The 20,410-nt window shown below is 40.9% G+C and overlaps 1 protein-coding gene across 1 annotated transcript in view; it reads left to right on the top strand.

Annotated features, from left to right (window-relative positions):
* Window positions 1-15,513, top strand: part of rxfp2l (relaxin family peptide receptor 2, like) — a 29,968-nt gene extending 14,455 nt beyond the window's left edge. The window contains exons 7-18 of the mRNA XM_031571999.2: window positions 2,387-2,458; window positions 5,222-5,293; window positions 5,654-5,728; window positions 6,526-6,597; window positions 7,778-7,849; window positions 8,030-8,101; window positions 8,456-8,527; window positions 9,791-9,862; window positions 11,588-11,817; window positions 12,242-12,652; window positions 13,527-13,739; window positions 14,215-15,513. Coding sequence (XP_031427859.1) covers window positions 2,387-2,458; window positions 5,222-5,293; window positions 5,654-5,728; window positions 6,526-6,597; window positions 7,778-7,849; window positions 8,030-8,101; window positions 8,456-8,527; window positions 9,791-9,862; window positions 11,588-11,817; window positions 12,242-12,652; window positions 13,527-13,739; window positions 14,215-14,354 — 1,573 coding nt within the window. The 3' untranslated portion in view covers window positions 14,355-15,513. The remainder of the gene's footprint in view (window positions 1-2,386; window positions 2,459-5,221; window positions 5,294-5,653; window positions 5,729-6,525; window positions 6,598-7,777; window positions 7,850-8,029; window positions 8,102-8,455; window positions 8,528-9,790; window positions 9,863-11,587; window positions 11,818-12,241; window positions 12,653-13,526; window positions 13,740-14,214) is intronic.
* The last annotated feature ends 4,897 nt before the right edge of the window (window positions 15,514-20,410 follow it).

Genomic DNA, 20,410 nt, shown 5'->3' with positions numbered 1-20,410 from the left:
GGTTTGCCCTCACAGCTGGGAGGGTTATGATCTTCTATACAGCAGAGTGTTCAGTTTCAGTGAATTTTTCCAAGGGGGGAATCATGGGTCATCAAAACCTTGCTGTTACAGGATTTTCACAGCCTTGAATAATTTATCAGTCAGTTCTACTATATTTGCATAATGATTCAGAAGTATCTGTCAAATGCGGAAACATAAGAATCACTGGACAAGTTATAAAATAACAGCAAAACTTTTAAATCTCAGATGTTATTATATCATATTAGATATATATTATACAAACATATATATTTTGTGGGCTTTTGCCTTTATTTGGAAAGGACAGAGAAGAGTGACAGGAAATGGGTGGGAGAGACATTGAGAGTGGGATCAGGACCCAATCACTGGTCGGATTTGAACCCCAGTCCCTGTGGGGTACATGTTGGGATCAGGACCCAATCACTGGTCGGATTCGAACCCCAGTCCCTGTGGGGTACATGGTGGGATCAGGACCCAATCACTGGTCGGATTCAAACCCCAGTCCCTGTGGGGTACATGGTGGGGCACATGCTGCTGCACGCACCACAGCTCTCCTCTGATCTCATTATATTATTTATTAATATGCTGAAAGACAGGAGATGTCTATTAGTGTACCCTAAATGTTTCTTCTTCTTAGGCCTGACCTTATTTTGGCTGCTAATAAAATATGAATTAGATCCCTCTCATAACTCACATAAGCTGAAAGCGCTGAAAAGTTTCCTGCAACAGGGCTTGAAAGGAATTTCTGGAATGATGGGACCCTTGAAAATAACTTTTATTTCCAGGAGGTTTTTGTTTAAGGTGACACTTGCATCTGTAGTAGTTGTACGGCCAAAATAACTGACAGAGATAAATATTTGGGTCTCAGACAAAAATTGGTTTTCTAGATACCACAATTCACCTTTAAGCACTGGAGCTAGGGAATCATGTTAAATGAAAGGGAGAGAGCTTTCCAGAGCCATCACAGACACTTTTTTCATTCACACAGCACTATGAGAAGCATAGCATTTAGCCACAAAGAGCATGCATACATACATACATACATACATACATACATACATACATACATACATACATACATACATACATACATACATACATACATTCATGTGCAAACACAAATACACACACACACATACAATATTAAACATACAAAGATGCGCAAACAGGCACCCCCGCTACAGGCACATGCACACGCTCCCATACAAACACAATTCAAGTTCACCATTGACTCTCTCTCTCTCTCTCTCTCTCTCTCTCTCTCTCTCTTTTTTGTTCTCGCTATCTCTCTCACACACACACATACCAATGAACATGAAGAATATCTAGCAGGAGAGCTGTCTTATTCTTGTCCTCTCCCCGGAGATGTTCACATTTGCTCTGGCTTCTGCATCTCACAGTGATGTAAAGGTCATCATGACAACCCATCAGCTCCATCTCACATTCTCACCTGGATCAGTGCCATTGCAGGAAGAGTCCTGTTAGTATCATTCTGGAAAGGTGCTATGCTCAAATCCATCTACTCCTCATACATAATGAGGGAACAAATTATTTACTTGAGAATTACTTCTCTCTCTTCTCAGTGTGTGTGTGTGTGTGTGCCTGTGCGGGTCTGTGTGTGCATGCAAAGGTGTGTTTGCCCAACTGTTTGTCCAACTTGCAACTGTAATTGAATTGTACATACAGTTTGTGAGCCCACATGTCAATCTGATACGAATGGCATTGTATCATGGATGTGAGTGTGTGTCTGTGTGTGTGTCTCGAATACTGATCTGTATTTCCATCACTACAGAGATGCACTGTATTGCTGATCTTGTCACCTGTGAGCCCCTCTGCTAATCTGAAATGATTTGCATTGTATGAGTGTGTGTGTGTGTGTGTGTGTGTGTGTGTGTGTGTGTGTGTGTGTGTGTGTGTGTGTGTGTGTGTGTGTGTGTGTGTGTGTGTGTGTGTTTGCTTGTGTGCATGTGTGTATGAGTAGAGACAGAGAAACAGAGAGAGAGAGATTAAAAAAAAAAAAAACCTGGTAGATGTCTCTCTCTGTCTTTCTGTCTCTCTAGTATGCATAGGCATGACATGGGTGTCTCTTCTCATTCCACATCTCTGCAATTTAATTTGGGCTGCAATATTCTGCCACCATCACATCACAACCTGTGCCACCGCCTCCTGCCCTATTTACGAACAGTCCTGTTCACATATCTACACACTGACACAGTTATATACACAGTAATTTGTCTCTTCTTCCCACATATCTCCCCCACATTGATTACTCTCTCTCTCTCTCTCTCTCTCCCTCCCTCCCTCCATTTCTCGTCTCTCTCCATCTGTAACTCTCTCCTTTGATCTGTGTTTTCCTGCTGCTTTCCAGATACCTGAGCTGGAACCGGATTTCAACACTCAAGGCAGGGATATTCAGTGACCTTCATAACCTCCAGTGGCTGTGAGTGGCAGGGCAGATCAAAAACATCTATAGAGGGTGAAATGTATGTGTGTGTGTGTGTGTGTGTGTGTGTGTGTGTGTGTGTGTGTGTGTGTGTGTGTGTGTGTGTGTGTGTGTGTGGGTGGTTGGGTGGTTGTGTGTGTGTGTGTGTGTGTGTGTGTGTGTGTGTGTGTGTTTGAGTTTGCGGAGGGAATACTGATTCAAATGAGACACTCTGTGTTCTTTAAGCATCTCTTGGCTCGAAACTTGGCTCAGTGCACTTTTTAATAATGCAAATCAATTTATAAAGAAAGGTCCCACATTTAATAATTTCCCAAGACACAGGTATAAATAGAGAAGTGATAAACCAGTGGGTAGTCCTTGGTATTCATATTCATCTCAGTGTGCACTGCACCCTGAGAATTAATTACACAATGCAAGTTTTACATTAAAGCATATAAATATGCTTTGAGCATAAATATGATAATGCATAAGACACATTTGTATATAACAACATATAAACAACACAAGGGACCAAATATATCAACCTACAACATCAGAGTTATCAAACACACTGTACGCACACAAATCAGTGTAAAATCATGTGTACATGAACACACTTAAAGTCCACTCTTACAATTATCCTTACATGGGTCGAGACACATCGCATGTACATCTTCCAGGTAAACCTCCCCACGAGAAGTTCTCTTGCTTCATATCCTGCAGGTTTATTAGGGGACTTAGCCATAGACATTTAAACAAGGGCAAATAAAACTATGCATGGTCTTGGTCATGCTTATATCAAATTGTGTATATGTACAAAAATGTGTATATTTGAATGTGTGTATTTCACTGCTATAAAAATATAGAAAGCAGGTGTTTGATGGTTGTTTACATTTGCCTTCTCTGTCAGTAGTTTGAGTATGCTATGCTAGGCTATTTGCAGATTCTGTTCCGTTTTTCTCAATGATGGTCAAATTCAATATTAGTAGTTAAAGAAGCACTATTTCGATCATTTAGATTTCGTTTCAGTATTTCAAAGTGAATGAGCTGTGGGAGCACAAGAACAGTGAGCGTCTAGCAGCGATTATCATAGACATATATGATGTATGTACATATGCCTGTGGCGATTTATAGCCTTACTATCAAGATTCTAAGTAACATGGAGACAAAACTTTTTTTTTTATTCCTCGTAGATCATAAACCATTTAATATATAAACGAATAAAAAGGAAATCGGTTGAGAAATGTAAACGCTATAGTGCTTTTTATCCAGAAAAGCAGGAGCTCCCCCATTCACTTGCGTGTTTTTACTGGCCAGTCATCACCTCCCCAAGATGGCGGCGAGTTGACACGCGAGCCAAGGGCCAACGGGGCGTCTATGTATATATGTCTATGGACTTAGCTGCCATGTGGGTCACATCTGTGTTCAAAGTTAGATTAGGTCAGAAATGCTAAACACAGCAAAGGATACATGACTATATTAACAATGTATTCTTACCGAGATCACGCACTTCCCCGTTTTGCAACTTGCGCCGTATACACTGCTTTACCAAAGAATGAATAAATCATCCAGGCCATCACGCTAAAATGCTTCTAAGTGTCATAGTGGAGTGGCAAATAATCTGGGTATTGAGTTTTTTCGAGGATCGAACTGAAGAAAATTGCTACACTGAATTGTCGTCATAAGTGGATGACAACGCAAGAAGACAATGTATATTCCAAGAGCCTTCCAAGAGACAGAACCCGGCAGTGTCCCAGAAGCGATTAAGAATGATGCGTAATGGTGGAATAGATGCAATGGACAGCACTTTAACAGCATTGGGTAAAGGTGTAATGGCGAAATCACTGATAAGCCCCTGCCCTCGGTCAGCAGCTGAATGTGATGTGAATGAGAACCACAGTCCATTATCAGAAGTGAGGAACAGTCGAATGATAAAATGGAGCCACTTAGGTGCAGCACTTACGCATAAAACTAACACAGGTCAGAACATTGATAGTTTGCTCAAGTGGGAAGTGGGTATCCGCCAAGTCATTTACCACCTGTGGCTCTTCAATTTCGTGAAGGCACAAACGGGAGGAAATGCTCTTTTTGACACTGTCTGTGAGTGTGTGCCTGTGTGCCTGTGCGTGTGTGTGTGGGAAGGGGGTGTATGTCCATGTGTGTGTGTGTGGCAGGGGGGCAGGCCAGGTGTGTATGTGTGTGTGTGGCAGGGGGGCAGGCCAGGTGTGTATGCCTGAGCATGTTTATTTGTTTCTCCCTCTCTGTGTGTGTATGGGAGGGAGGGGTCAAACAAAAAGCGGGTTTGCCTCATGGGAAGGAGTGTTTGTCCAAATTCAGGTGCGGCTCTTCTGTGGCTCAGTGTCACTGCGTGGCAGAAAGCAACTGAGTCATTGAGTGGTGATTTTACCCCTCAGGAAGCTCATTCCTTTAAATGCTATGTTCACACGCACCATTTGACTGATATAAAAACAAGCAGTGGGATTGCATTCGCCCCGATTACACTTTCCAATTTAGAGAGAGGGGGAAAATGTATTGGCCTGTATTCTATGCTATACTTGAGAGTATACTTGATCACAAAAACAAACATTTAAAAGACAGTACATATTTTATGATCACTGACCATTTGACATATAATCATTTAATGATAATTTAAACTATATACTTTGATTATATTTTTGCAAATGTTGTTACCTTCTCATTGCTAATTGGTGGTGTAATTAAAATGCATTATAGTGGTTAGCAGACATGTATTTTTAAAGAGCTCCGTTCATTTCTCCACAGCATCCTTGATGAAAATGAGATAAGCTCTTTACGGCAGAGGGCCTTTGAAGGCTTGAAGTCATTATATTACCTGTGAGTATTAGAGCAGCAAACCAATTAACCCATACACCAATTATCCACAAGCATTAAACATTAGCCACCCGTTTATCCATGTTAATGTGTGTATGTGTGTGTGTGTGTGTGTGTGTGTGTGTGTGTGTGTATTGTGGTATGGTTGTGCGAGTGAATGAAAGAGACCTCTCTATTCCAATATCTGTGGTAACAACTCTGTGTGTGTGTGTGTGTGTGTGTGTGTGTGTTGTGTGTGTGTGTGTGTGTGTGTATGTGGTGTGTGTGTGTGTGTGTGTGTGTGTGTGTGTGTTTGTGTGTGTGTGTGTGTGTGCCGTGGTGGCCCTGCATGCTGTCACACACTCTCTGTCCAATTATCTGTAGTTCCTTAGTGAATAATTCCATGGAGCAGCTCCCAAGGACATCCTTCTGCTTGGAGATGCCTCGTTTGCACTGGCTGTAAGTTGGGCACTCGCACACAGAAAGAGAGAGTCGTACATTTTACAGTTTGCATTCAATGACATTACCTATCAAATATGAGACATATATCCACTATGTCCTCAACAATACACTGAGGGTTTTTATTTATTTATTTTAAAGCACTTTACTTCATAGCTGGCTAGTAAATGAATAGTATCATGGTAAAACATTGGTAGTATTAACTAAAATCATGGTAAACACAAATTAATTCATAGTTTGCAAGTTATTTCTAAACATTATTCCACCATTTATTGAGGTAACAAGTTTGTAACAAAATTGTATCTTGTAGGTTATAAGCAGTTACTTTTTCTGGGTTGTGGGTTTATTGTGAGTTGTTTATTGTGAGTTGTTTATTGTGAGTTGTTAAATTAAATTCCCCTCTTGTAACCCAAGCTGTGAAGCGCTACTGCAATTTCCTTCCATTTCCATCTCTTACTGACATCGCCACACATACAAAACACTCAGCAGCTAACTAGATTTAAGGAGCAAAGCAGAGATATTCCCTGCAGGACTGAATTCTGAATTCACCTAGCTTTTAAAAAACATCCATAAATTGGATGGAGAAAAGAGAAGCACATTTTGACAAATAAAAGACCAAACATCCAGAGTACCCCTCAGGTTGTTTACGTTCCCTGATTCAGGCAGGTTGTTTCTTACAAGGAGGCAGCCTTCGCCTTTAACTCGAGCATAAAGAGAAACAGAGGAATGCTGATAGGGTCAGAAAAGGTATTGATATGCTTCCCATCACAATTTTGAATGTGTTTTTTCTCTGCCAGGGACCTGGAGGAAAACAAGATAACATCTCTGAGCGAGTCCAGCTTTGAGGAGTGCACCACTTTACAAGTGCTGTGAGTCTGACACTGCGGCATCATAATCTAGCCATTCTCCAGTCGCACAATAAACTGCTGGAAATGAGAATGGAGAAAAATGCCAGGAGTGAACTATTTACGGAGAGTGTTCTGTGAAAGACAAACTGATAAATGAATAATATTATTCTGAAAAATTCAGGTATTCCATTAGATCCTTTATATTACTGGACGTTTTCAGTACACCTTTGATAAAGCAATTTAGAGGGATAACTGTAGTCCATGACATTATGACCAGTCTGTGTTAGTGCTGACCTTACTTCATCCTCTTGGGGCAATTTCACTTAGGGGGGGGAAGTCAAACTTCTGAAACTCTAGAAATGTATGTAAGATAGGTGTCAGCAACAGAACCAGAATTACTCATGTTCTGTCTCACTTGGGTTGTATAAATTGGCTTTCCTTTTGGTTTGCGAAATTGATATTTTGAACTTATGTCAGTAGGAGAAGTCTAGTTGTTTAATGCATCTGGCATGTTTCTGAACACCTCTGAATCTGATCTCGCATGGCTAATGTCAGACTACTGGGCTACACTAGGCAGGATCACTCAAGACCATGCAGACAATGAATGCATGCAATACATTCTGTACTGGTGTCAGATCTGGATACCCCAGCACCTGTCAGCCTTGTTAAGAAAGTGAAATATGACAGAAGTATGACGATCCCACTGTAGATCAAGCTGTATGAGCTCTACAGGCATGATCATGATCTGTGATGTTAAAATAATAGCATATACGGCATTTCTATGTTTTATTATGTCTCCCTCTCTACCGCACCCTCTTTCTCTCTCTCACACACACACCTACTTTGTGGATTATTGTCATACAAAGCCTATGGAACATGCTCTTTGTGACTTATATATCTCCTCTACCACTCACGTCTCAATATAACTCTTATTGTCCTTACTCCAAAACCCTCACCCTATCAGAGACGATATACACTCTTCCTCAGTCATGCAATGTACAGCAGCTGCTCATTATACCTGTTATAAAACATCCTAGTTATGTTTTTTACACGTCCATGATATAGTGTACCGATGGTATTAAGTACATCACAGCAAAATGTTTACATTGATAATTAATTTACGGATGTGTGTTGTTGTAATAAGAGTTGTATTATAAGAAATATATTTAAAAATGTTGCTAAAGTTTTTTTTCTGTTCCAGTGTCCTGAGGAAAAACTGTATTGGGACTATTGAGGAGGGAACCTTTTCAGCTATGCATCGACTAATAGAATTGTGAGGACGTACACGTGTGTGCACACACACACGCACACAAACACACACACACACACACATATGTGCTGTCCCCTCAACCAAGATAATATTGGTATTACTGTTATTGATTAAAATGATTGGCTATTGATACATTTTCTCTTAAAAACTCTTTCAATGGGGTTCTGTTTTTTTTTTTGGCAGGGACCTGTCGGTCAACCAAATCCAAGAACTCCCTCCGCCATTATTTCAGAATCTGAAGAGTCTTCAGCAACTGTAAGTTTTTGTTCGACTGACTGTTCTGTCAGTGTTCTGTCACACGGGAGAAACACTCAAAATTCACACCTCTCAAACTTTTGACTTTTAATTAACTCTGGATCCTTTTAGCGGTGGCTTCTTCCTTCAGTGGGTTTGTTTATTCTTGCTTCAATGCCATTGACTGGTCGTGGGATTGCAATTTGATGAGGCATCCACCACACATCTAAAAATATGACCCTGCCTCTGTATTGATTTCTGTTTGCCCCTGCACGTTTAATATTTTGTCTATATGTGTGTGTGTGTGTGTGTGTGTGTGTGTGTGTGTGTGTGTGTGTGTGTGTTTTGTCTGGGTTTGCGTTTATGTTTGCACAGGAACATCTCAAATAACCCATTGGCCAAAATATACGAGGATCAGTTTGACAGTTTTGTCAATCTTCAATCTCTGTAAGTACTTTTTGTACTTTTTGAGCACTGTATACTTGTTTGCTGGCATTGATTATGCAGATGTACAGAAGCTTCCCTGCATCCTGAAGACACCTTGTTGAGGGATGATGTATTAAAGTGGCATTATGCAGTAATTGTACATCAGGATTATGGTTAGGATAAGCAGTTGTACCTCAAAATAACAGCTACAATGACTTTTAATATGGAGAATCGCCTGCGCGCCATTGCCATACCAGGGTCCGTAGGCATATTACTGCTAAATGTAGGTTTTCCTGAAGCCGCCCGGTTTCTACTGTCTGCCGAACTAGTAAGTAGCTTATTTGCCGTCTTGCTTTGTCTTGTGTTGCACTTGCTTGATGTTTGACTGTGTTAGGACAGTTGTTGACTATCTAGTTTGTCATAATGTCAGTCAGCACATTTCAAGAGATTTCGTTAGTTTTAGCCGCTAGCATATCGTTAGCGATTAGCAATTGTTCCGTTATTCTACTTTAAGATCGACTGAATTTATGTCGTACAGACTACTCCTTCAGTTCATGACAATATGACAGCAGCAAGGCTACTAGGGATGCAACGGTACAGTGGGCCTATGGTTCAGTATGTATCAAAGTTTTGGGGTTTCGGTATCTTGATATTTAAGAAAAAAATAAAGTCACCCTTTAAACAATAAACTAGACAAATAAAACTTTCTATTCAGAAAAATGCCAGCATGACTGACTTGGCCTGGTTTCTGTCTCTACTTGAGTAACTAACAGTGGCAAAGCAATACTGCAGACTCTCCTTTGTTTGTTTACAGTCTTTTTTATCCTCGTCATCGTAGTGAACGCTAAATCCAAAATGTTCCCACATGGCGGATTTGAAAGACGCGGTGCCTCTCCAAATCTACTTCTCTCTATCTAGCTTGCGTTTGCCACAGTCAAGTTGGAGCTGAGCTCATTTTGTTTTTAGTTTCCCCTCTTTTCTCCAGTTCCTATTTGTATACAGAGCGCTGATATTCTAACAGGCTCCAGAGATGTTCTGTGGGTCTGAACGTACAACGTAAAGCGCAGTAAGCAAGTTTTGAAAATTGTAGGAAATCGACAGGTGTACGGTCACATGATGCGTATTGAACCGTAGGGGGGCGTACCGATTGTTTCAACAATATAGCGTGTACCATTGCATTCCTAACGGCTACCCATGATAAATACCACAGGTAAAACACAACGTAGAACAAGAAAAACCTCAGTGATTGTGTACTCTTTCTTTCTCTCTTTCTCTCTCTTATAGGAGTATGGAGGAGGTTGAGATCCCAAACATTAGTATCCGCATGTTTCGGTCTTTCAGCAACTTGTCCCACATGTGAGTGAAAGTTGGTTCATTTAGTCTATTTTCTCCCAGTCTGTCAGGTGCCAGCAATTCCTTCTTCAGTGAGACTTGTAAACATGGTATGATTTATGTATTAACAGGATCTCGTGAATGTTTTATCAAGTTGTGACAGTTTACTCCCTGTAGACATCTGGCACCTCTCATAAGAGGGATGTGGATGCATAGACTGGTGCTGTGAAGCTCTTTACGCAGAGATCAGTACTTATGGAAAAGTAATTTGACATGGGGAAATGAGTACCTCTACACATAGCACACTCACCGAATTTGTGACATTTTTAAGAAGCTCAACAGCTACTTCCTGACATCAAATGGAAGAAAATAGTCTAATACACTCTATGCAGTTGAATGATGCTGCTGAGAGGCTCTACCAGCATTTATCTCATAGACACACAGTATTTTCTGTTGGAGGAGTAATGGCAGTCTAACATGCTCCCTTTACAATGGCCTCTTTGTAGTTGATGGCCAGATAGGCTTGTAATGTTATTATTTATTCATACATTTTCAGTTGCCCATTCTCACAAATTGGATGGAAATTTCCTCCAGATTTAATTCTGGGGTAGTCAGTCACCTGTCCTCATCCCCCTGGACAGTCCCTGGGCTAGCATCCACATAAACCCAAAAGGGTTCCCAAATCAGTTTAGGCTAAACTGGGGCTCACAGTGGTGTATTCTGTCAGTGATTAAAGTATTGGTGACAAGCCTTCATTCATTCAGATGCAGATTTTGTAACATTGTTCTGGGCATTGATTGATTGCGTAAAAGCCTTGGTTAAATCACTGCTCACACCCCAGGGAAACCTGGAAATGAACACACCTTTATCGTTTGTGGCACCGGCCATCTTCTTAGCATAAGTGGCCACTCCCTGTGGACTGACCATATATTGCATGGTCACTTCACGTCTGTGAGTCTGCAGTTTGTGGCCACAGGACATCAGGGCTCTTTAGAAACACCCGGCTCCCTGCTGATTTTCCCCTGCCTGCCATTTATTTTCCCTATCTGCCTGGCCCATGTTGTGCTAAATAAATTGAGCTGAAAAGCTCTGTGCAAACACAACAATCAATTCTTTAATGGCAGTTTTTTAAGGCCCTGGAGCTCAGAAAGGCTAGGTGTAGAATATTCTCTCACAAAGTCTCAATTCATTGTGAGGAGATGAATGCAGAATGACTACACCAGACAAAGCATAGCCACCAGTTCTAGTAAATTAACAGAGGCAAAGCCGAAAACTGGTCCTATTTAAGGAGTAATCTTAAATCACTTAAATACAATGTAGAAGATTGGTTTGAGAAGTTGGTGTTCCCAGAGGTAGCAGGTAGACTGGTGATGGTGAACCAAATAGCTCTGAACCCGTGGTATTCCGGCAATTCCATTAAAATTCCAGCCACATCCCAGGTCCACATTTGTCTCCCAAAACACTGTCTGACTCAGATTCACCAGCAGCCACTCTCTGCCAGAAATAATAGCTTTTAAACTGATGAGCTCACCCCTGGAAAAAAAAACTCAGTTGAAGTCCTCAGACTTCTGAGCAACGTCTAAATTAAATGCTTTTGCCCCCCCCCCCCCACATGGGCTAACACAGTCTTTTCAGCAAAAGGAGGTTCAATAATATTGAAGTGATCTTCAGAAAGGTAATAATATCTTTACTGTGCTGATAAGTGACTGAAATGCAAATAATGGTCTCTTTGCCTTCGAATGTGTTCAGCTATTTCAAGCGCTTTGAGTACTGCGGCTACTCGCCCAGTGTGCGCAGCTGCAAGCCCAATACCGACGGCATCTCCTCGTTCGAGAACCTGCTGGCAAACATCATCCTCCGCGTCTTCGTCTGGGTGGTCGCCTTCGTTATCTGTTTCGGAAATATCTTTGTCATCTGCCTCCGATCGTGCATAGCCAGTGAGAACCAACACCACACAATGGCCATCAAGTCTCTATGTTGTAAGTCCATGCCTAAAACATCATGTTGATAGGCTAAGCGTGCTGTCGCGCAGGCCTCGTTTACTTTTGTCTGAACCCTGAGTTTGATCGTTGTCTCAACCCCATTACCACAACACAGCTCTGCTTTCTCTATTTCAATTTTTCTGCTTTTCTAGTTTCATCATGTGCATGTGGTGAAAAATTGATAATAATCTATTTTTATGAACTCAATCAAATCATGAAAACTTTAAGGCTAAATACACTTAGTTTGTACTAGTTGCTCTGATGAAAACCACCATATAACACAATTAGACAAATAGAACTCGTGCAACAAACCATAGTGTGAATGGAGTTCAGCCACAGCAGGCATCATGCTGATGTCGTGTGTGCTTACACACGTTTCTGTTGGTGTTGTTCCATTGTCTACGATCTTCTCATTGTCCAGGTGCAGACTGTCTGATGGGCATATATCTTCTCTTCATCGGTGCCTTTGACATCAAGTACTGCGGCGAGTACAACCGCCACGCCCAGATCTGGATGGAGAGCCTGTCCTGTCAGCTGATCGGCTCGCTGGCCATGCTGTCCACCGAGGTGTCGGTGCTCATGCTGACGTACATGACGCTGGAGAAGTACCTGTGCATCGTCTTCCCCTTCCAGAATTTCCACGTGGGCCGCAAGCAGACGCTCTGCAGCCTGACCATCATCTGGGTCTTGGGCTTCATCATTGCAGTCATCCCATTCTGGGACAAACAGACTTTTGGGAATTATTACGGCCGCAACGGAGTTTGCTTTCCACTACACTCAGAACAAATGGAGAAGCCTGGAGCTAGGACCTATTCCACAGTGATATTCCTGGGTGAGCAAGACCGAGATCAGATACAGGTTGCGTCTGGATCCTTGTCATTGTGTGTGTGTGTGTGTGTGTGTGTGTGTGTGTGTGTGTGTGTGTGTGTGTGTGTGTGTGTGTGTGTGTGTGTGTGTGTGTGTGTGTGTGTGTGTGTGTGTGACTGCGTGAGGGCATTAGGACTGAACTGTAGATAGATAGATAGATAGATAGATAGATAGATAGATAGATAGATAGATAGATAGATAGAAAGTATGAAAGAAGGAACTGCTAGTGTGCTCTAGGGGTATGATACACAGTAGGCATGCCCAAGGGGTCTACTGTCCCTGGGAGGGCTTGAATTGAATCAGCCAAAGATTTAGAGGTTAGGCCCCTGCCAAGGTCGCTCAGACCACAGCGTGCCTCAGACCCCAGAAAGACAAAGAGCTCTGTGGTCTGAAGAATGGATTGGGGGGGGGGCTCAGCATTTGTTACACTCGGTGGAATGAGTGTTTTATCAGTGTCTGAAAGGGACTAAATAGGAACAATTATGTATCCCAGCGCCCTGGGCATAGTTGGCATAGTTACCGAGCCACCAAGCAGCCTTCAGTGATGCCAGCTATCCCACTTCTGTGGATGAATGGGGAAAAAGTCAACAAAATGGCTCACAGAATAATATCTCTGCAGCAAACGCTTCGTATTTGCATCAAAATGAATTCTCCTTCTATGTCGAGTAGACTGCAGCTTTTCAGTCACCACTCAGTTATGTTGGAATGGTATTTACTGAAAATGTAAAATATGAATGTAAATGTACCTATTGTATTGTAATTGTATGTGTGTTTATGTGTATTATATTTAAGTTAGTTTTATTTTGTATGGTAAATGTAAATGTGCTTGTTTGTTCCAGGTTTAAATCTGGTCGCCTTTGTCATTATCGTGTTCTCCTACTCCAGCATGTTCTACTCGGTGCAGAAGACAGCAAAAACAGCGCGGCAGATGGTGTACGACCGCGAAGTCGCCATAGCGAAGAGGTTCTTTTTCATCGTCTTCACAGATGCAATGTGCTGGATTCCTATATTTGTGCTCAAGATCCTCTCACTGCTAAGAGTGCATATCGCAGGTGAGTTCACAATCTACACCTATAGGCATTCAAACACACTCATATACACATATACACACACATCTTTATGCACACACACACACACACACACACACACACACACACACACACACACACACACACACACACACACACACACACACACACACACACACACACACACACACACACACACACACACACACACACACACACACACACACACACACACACACACACACACAAAAGACACAGCTCAGCTAAGGCTTTGTAATAATGTCTATATGCTTGGCAGGCTTTAGCTTGCTTGTAAAAACCTCAGCGGGGATTAGCATAGATACTCTTCCTTGAGGAAATCGCTCTGTTTCCTGGGAGATTCACCTGACAGTTATCCAGACAATGATGATCGTTGGTTCACTACAGGTGCTCCAGGAGCCTCTTACTAGTCCTGTTTATTGTCTAATAGTTTTGTATTTATGGTGGTGTTGTCTTACAGGAACGATGATACTGTGGGTAGTGATATTCATCCTGCCTATAAACAGTGCTCTGAACCCAATCCTTTACACAATCACCACGAGAGCCTTCCAGGAAAGAATTAAAGTCTGCCTCAGGTACAAGTGCCACCAAACCAACTGATGGACTTACTCCCTTCTGTTTCCCAACACGCACACACAGAAACACACACACACACACACACACACACACACACACACACACACACACACACATACACACACACACACACACACACAGAGACATACAGCACACACACAATGGGCCCTAGTTTGGCGGCGAAAACTCGGTGAGAACTCTGTTTTACGCTGAGGCGTGGATTTTGAATATAGGTATGACAACACATCCTTCTTTGACAGGGAAAATTGGCAAATAAATATCTGCAAAAAAGCTGCAATTATATGTCAACAAATTGATTTGTTTTGAACAACAGAAGAAGCTCTACAGTTTATTAATTGGAAAAGTGCTTCTGGCAAACACCCGAACCCATGGCATTATTGCCATGTGACACATTGTAATGTAGTCTGACGCATTCAGTTTAAAGGGATTGCTCGGCAATGCTATTGGTCGACTTTAACCAAACCTTTATTTAATTAACTTTGGCCTGGCTCTGCCCAGTTAGTGCAGTTGACCACAACTTTCTGAAACATATCTTTTTGTGCAACAGTAGTTTTCGCCTGCTGTTTTTTGCCCCTCAAACTAGGTACCATTGTCTCACACAGAATACAATACATGCACAAGGACAGATGGTGAGGTATTTTACACAAGGAAAAGTTATCAATAAAGAATTGTACTCATTCTCCGAACAAATCCTGTCCATGTACAACATAGAGAATAGAAGAGTAGTCTCATGAGCACATATACCCTTGCAGCACATTCACAGATACCTACCTCATACAGACAGGTGGAACAATTCCACTCATACCATACAAGGACTCACACACACACACTTACAGCACTCACAGCTACACATTCACATCTCATCTACACTAGCTATATTGTAAGACAATACATGAATAATACATAAATAAATGGCACATTTAACAATGCAAATGTATCTGTATAGGTCAAAACATGCAGTTTGATGATTACTTAAATCAGCCACAAACTCAACCAAAAGATGGTGTGTTGCAGAGCAGGACATGTGTTTAAAAGGCCATTTCCTTACACAAATCATCCACAGAGCTATTTGTTTGTCTGTTGGCGTTTCTCGTGTGAAGATGAATGTAATGCCTGAAGATGATAAAAGAAAATAAATCCACTGCTGTTATGTTTTCATGAACTGTCTCCTGTCATCTTGATATTCAACTCCTCATTCAATCAGTGCATAACATGTAGTCATATCAACATATCAAACTTTTTTGCATTTGAGTTTGTTTTGTTTTTATTTCGGTTGTTTTAAGTGGTTTGTCACTCCTCTACTTTTTAGCTTTTGACTGTTAGAGTTTAGAGTTTACTGTAGAGTATATATACATCAGTATATGTGGCATGGTTTCTGATAAAGATAATGTTTAATCTGCGTTTGTCCTAAAGTCCAAAACTCAGAGGCAAGACAGACAAACAGCCAGAGAATGAGAGAAGTGACAATGATGATGATGATGATGATGATGATGATGATGATGATGATCGCCACAGTGCTTTGCATTTGAATCTCACACATCTACACAAGACTGACCCACGCACAATAGTTCAGCACAGCTCAAACCCTTTTCAAATTTCAGGGATTTTTTATTATATTCATTTGAGGTATTTCTCTCCACTTAGCATATTTTTCAAAAGGAATGGTCTCACATGTCCTACTTTAATGGCTCTTCAGTGCGAATACTGGGTGCAGAGAGGTCGGAGCATTGGTAGAATGCTGTGAATGATTGTATTATTTTTCATCATGGTCAGACATAGCTGAAGTGTCGTTGTTCTGAGATGTGGGATGCCTCAAAGGTTGTTGTTCTGAGATGTGGGATGCTTCAATCAGAGATTACACTGAGCTGCAGAGAATGAGACGAAATGAGACAGAATGCCATATCCCCACTGACAATAATTGACGACCATTTAAGGATTCAATCATGCCAGTCCATTTGTCCAAGCACCTTGAGATTTCTTTGTATTTTAAAGTGTGCTATACAAATAAAATCCATTATTATTATTTATTATTATTTGACCTATTTTCGTAAGGTAGGTAAAGGGAGTTTATTCAATCATTCTAGGATGAAAGTTCTAGCTGAGTACCTGCCACAGTGATGTTTGGGAATGCTAATCTCTTACTGTCTCTGGGTCTGTCAAACCACTGCTTATTGGTATCAGCATGTATTCAGTATGTTCCAAGGCATTATGATGTCACCCAATGGTATTGTTCTCAGTGTGATGTCACCCAATGGTATTGTTCTCAGTGTGATGTCACCCAATGGTATTGTTCTCAGTGTGATGCTTCCATGTAGCCTGGGTGCCAGCCGAACTTAGCCCCGCCCACAACATTTGAGGTCGGGAAGTTCGGTCTGGCATTGCTCTGTTGGGGTGAAACTATGCCCGAACAGAAGCTGTTCGGACCAATTCAATTGTCAGGGCGGGCTTTATACGATGATGGACAGATGATCAACAGTAACGTAATCAACTACGTCACCAAAGAGCGCTTGGGTTGAATTCATTTTCAACAAACATGGCTGCCGCTGGAGAGCGGAGATGTGTAGATTCTGCCATCCAGTCTGTTTTAGAAGACATCGACAGCGCATTCATTTTGAAAGAGGAACAGAGAAACGCAATCAAGGCATTTGTCGATCAAAAATATGTTTTTGCTGTCCTTCCTACGGGATTCGGTAAAAGTTAAATTTATCAGCTGGCCTCGATGATCGCGAAGAAGATACTACGTTGCTCTGATTGGTTGTAGGTCTATCCAATTGAGCGAAGAGGCATTTTTTTTCCTGGTTCAGTTGAAACACCCATAATCACAGCCCAATGGAGCAGTAGCAGACTCATATTCTGACTAGAATTATGAGTATGACAACGTCAGTCTAGCTTCCATGTGCTTGGGGTGCTTGATTGATGAATGGTGATGTAACATGGCACAATTATCATGGCAAATTTTAAACAGCTTGCTTACTGTTAGCATAGTTGTTTATGTTAGTTGTTACACTGTATGGATTATAAATAGCACCACATAACATATAATTATTGCCAAATTGATTAATTGAGCTTTAATTTTCAATCAGTTATAACACTGTAATACCCCAGCTTCATATATTACAGACGGAATGCGGCTGAGTTATAGGGAAGAGTTATTGAGTCAACAGAGATACTGACTTCATGATAGAGTACTTGGCTGTCTTCAGAGCGCACTTTGGAGACACAAAAAATGAGAAGTAGGACAGCCTGTCACCCTGCAGACCTCATGCACACTCAATTCCAAAGAGAAAAAAGCTAAAATGGGACACAGCACCATTTTATTATAAAACTGAATACAGATATTTACATATTGATTTCAATTCAGATCCTCCATTCAGGACAGGGCAGACCAAAGTGTTTCATGTGTGGTACAGGGATTTGTACCACATATGATACATCCTTTTTTAAATCCTTTATGTTCTTTTTACAAATCCTCCATTCTCTAAAAAGTAAGAATAAAGTGTTTATGTTTTGTCTGACCACAAACATGAAGAGAGAAAAAACAACCTCACATTGACAAATTATATCGAGATAATAATAAGATAACTAAGCCTGTATAGTTTTGGGTTGAAGACAAACTAGCAGACCTATCTATTTCCCTTTCAAATTAGTTCATATGACATATTAATATGAAACATCACAGCTGCATCACAACATCACAGCATAAACAACAAATAAATGACAAACCTCTTCAGTAAACATTGCAATAAAATGCTAATCTTTCCATTAATAGTGGGGTCGGGCTTGCACCTGTTTGCACCTGTTTAGCAGAAATACATGCACCTGTACCCTGCATTATCACTAAGTATTACAAGAGGCTGTCCTCTTATAGGCTATCAAACGAACATATAGTATGTTGGATAACAATAAGTGTCAACGGTTTGTAAGTTGGAGAAGAGATGAAACAGTGTCAATCATTATTGATCGAACCATGCTCAGACATTCCTGTTTAGTTAGATATGTTGACTGAGTGGTTTCATATGGTATATTGTATTACTTTGGGCACATACAAATCTTTCACTGTTTTTAAGATACCCATGGTAACTTGCTTCACAGTTGTAGACATTCGAGTGGTCAGAGCTTGTTTCCTCCCCTTGTAGCAATAACCCGTATTGTGTTTATTGTGAAGACAAACTTATTTAAAAAAATAGAAGATCAAAAATGATTCTTTCATTATTCAGTCATTTCACGCGAGTGAGAAAACGTCTCATAATCTGGCAAGGTGAGCCGTCTGTACTCTGTTGCTATTACGACTGTGCTTGAAATCAATTTCGATTTACTTAAGTAGTGTAACTTCCTTGCCCCCTACCTTTCTTTGCCAGGGAGTCAGGAGAGACATATAACACAGCGAAATAATCGTTATTCTGTTAGTCTGTTGGTGAGCAGTACGACAATAATGTATTACTTTGTTGCGGTACCTGCTTGTAAGCAGCCTTGGATATACTACATGTCTTCCAAATTAATAGAATGCATATTGCTTATCCATACCCACAACACGCCTATAAGCAAAGTCAACCACAGCTAGAATATAGGAGCGCTAGTCCTTTCACGTCACTCCAAACCCTACCCATCTCTCCACTGTCCTTCTTGACCCTAAGTTAAGCACCACGCAGAATCAGATGCCCGATTTCACTCACACATACTTGACAAACACCTGAATCTTGTTCCCGTCATGTTTTGCCGTTTGCCATAGAAGGCAACCGAAAGGGGTTTTACGCCGCGTTAGCAGAGCTATATGAATTCAGTAATAATTTATCAGGAGAGCTGCTGTGTATTCGATACTCGTTTGCCAAATAAAGGAGAACAAATTCAGTCTGATTTTAAATCGACTCTATCAGAGACGTTTCTAGGGACACACATCTAGAAAGAGTATCCTTTAAGGAAACCTATTATTTTGTTAAGTATCTTACAAAGCAAAGTGCATAGTATACTGGATGTAGCAACTGGCATGTTTAAGGAAATGTCTACATCATGAGCAGAGAAATAATTAATTATAGAAAAAAGGAAACTAGAAAACAAAGATGTGTCATTGATATTTTGGGAGAAAACTGTCATTTTCATATAGTGACAATTATTCTTACCTTCACTAGATCTGTGGAGACAGCTGCTTACTGGGATGCGTTATGAAACTGAAACATCCTAAGTAAGGCTAAAGCTTGGTACACTGTCAGACCAGACCAAGCATATTTCACAGAAAGCAATATATTTGCTGCTTACGTTAAAACAGTTTATTAAAATCTGTATAAACTACAGTGTAGGGTGTTGCCACGCTGTAGCCTAATTCCAGAGATCTTAGTAAATTGATGTTATCGGCACCCCGAAGAGGGTTCCTCAACATGTTATTGCAGTCCCCTGAACGAAATCATACATTTCAAGGCAGTTCTCATTTAATTGTTGTTACTGTAGACTAATGCATTCAGCAGTCCTCAGGGGGCCCCTTCCAGCTTGGGGCCCCAGGCAATACCTTCAACTGATCAAACAGGTAATGCAGCATGTTCACAGCACAGACGTCTGTTAAATTCTCTCTCCACTGGGGTACAATACAAATATGAAGTCAGCATGTCAGTGCTTTAGTTCAAGTGCATATACTGAGTTACTCAGAACATACATATGCAGATTGAACAGACATCAGAGAGATGGTAGAGGCTATCTAATGGAGATGGACAACCCTTTCTTTGAAAAAAGTTTATTTGTTTCCACGCTGAACTTAGTGGACCGATACTATACAAATAGGTAGTACATTGAAATGTTGACAGATCAGGACCAACCCAATATTAAAAACCAGACATCATCACAGTCTAACCTTTGCAAAAATAATTTAGCTACTGTTAAATAAACATTTTTGTCAATACAGTTTAAAATACAAATTGGTGTGATTTTACTCCACATTGAAATGCAAATTGGTACAATTTCGCCAGACATCCCACCCACTCTCAATGCACATTCTTTAACTTTAGGGAAGCATACAAAAAAGAATGAAAGGCTTTGACATGAAATAAATAAATGAACACTTGATGGCTGAG

The sequence above is a fragment of the Clupea harengus genome, chromosome 8 (assembly GCF_900700415.2).
Source record: "Clupea harengus chromosome 8, Ch_v2.0.2, whole genome shotgun sequence".
Taxonomy (NCBI): domain Eukaryota; kingdom Metazoa; phylum Chordata; class Actinopteri; order Clupeiformes; family Clupeidae; genus Clupea; species Clupea harengus.
Note: the sequence above shows the minus strand (reverse complement) of the source record. Positions and strands in the feature narration are given on the sequence as shown.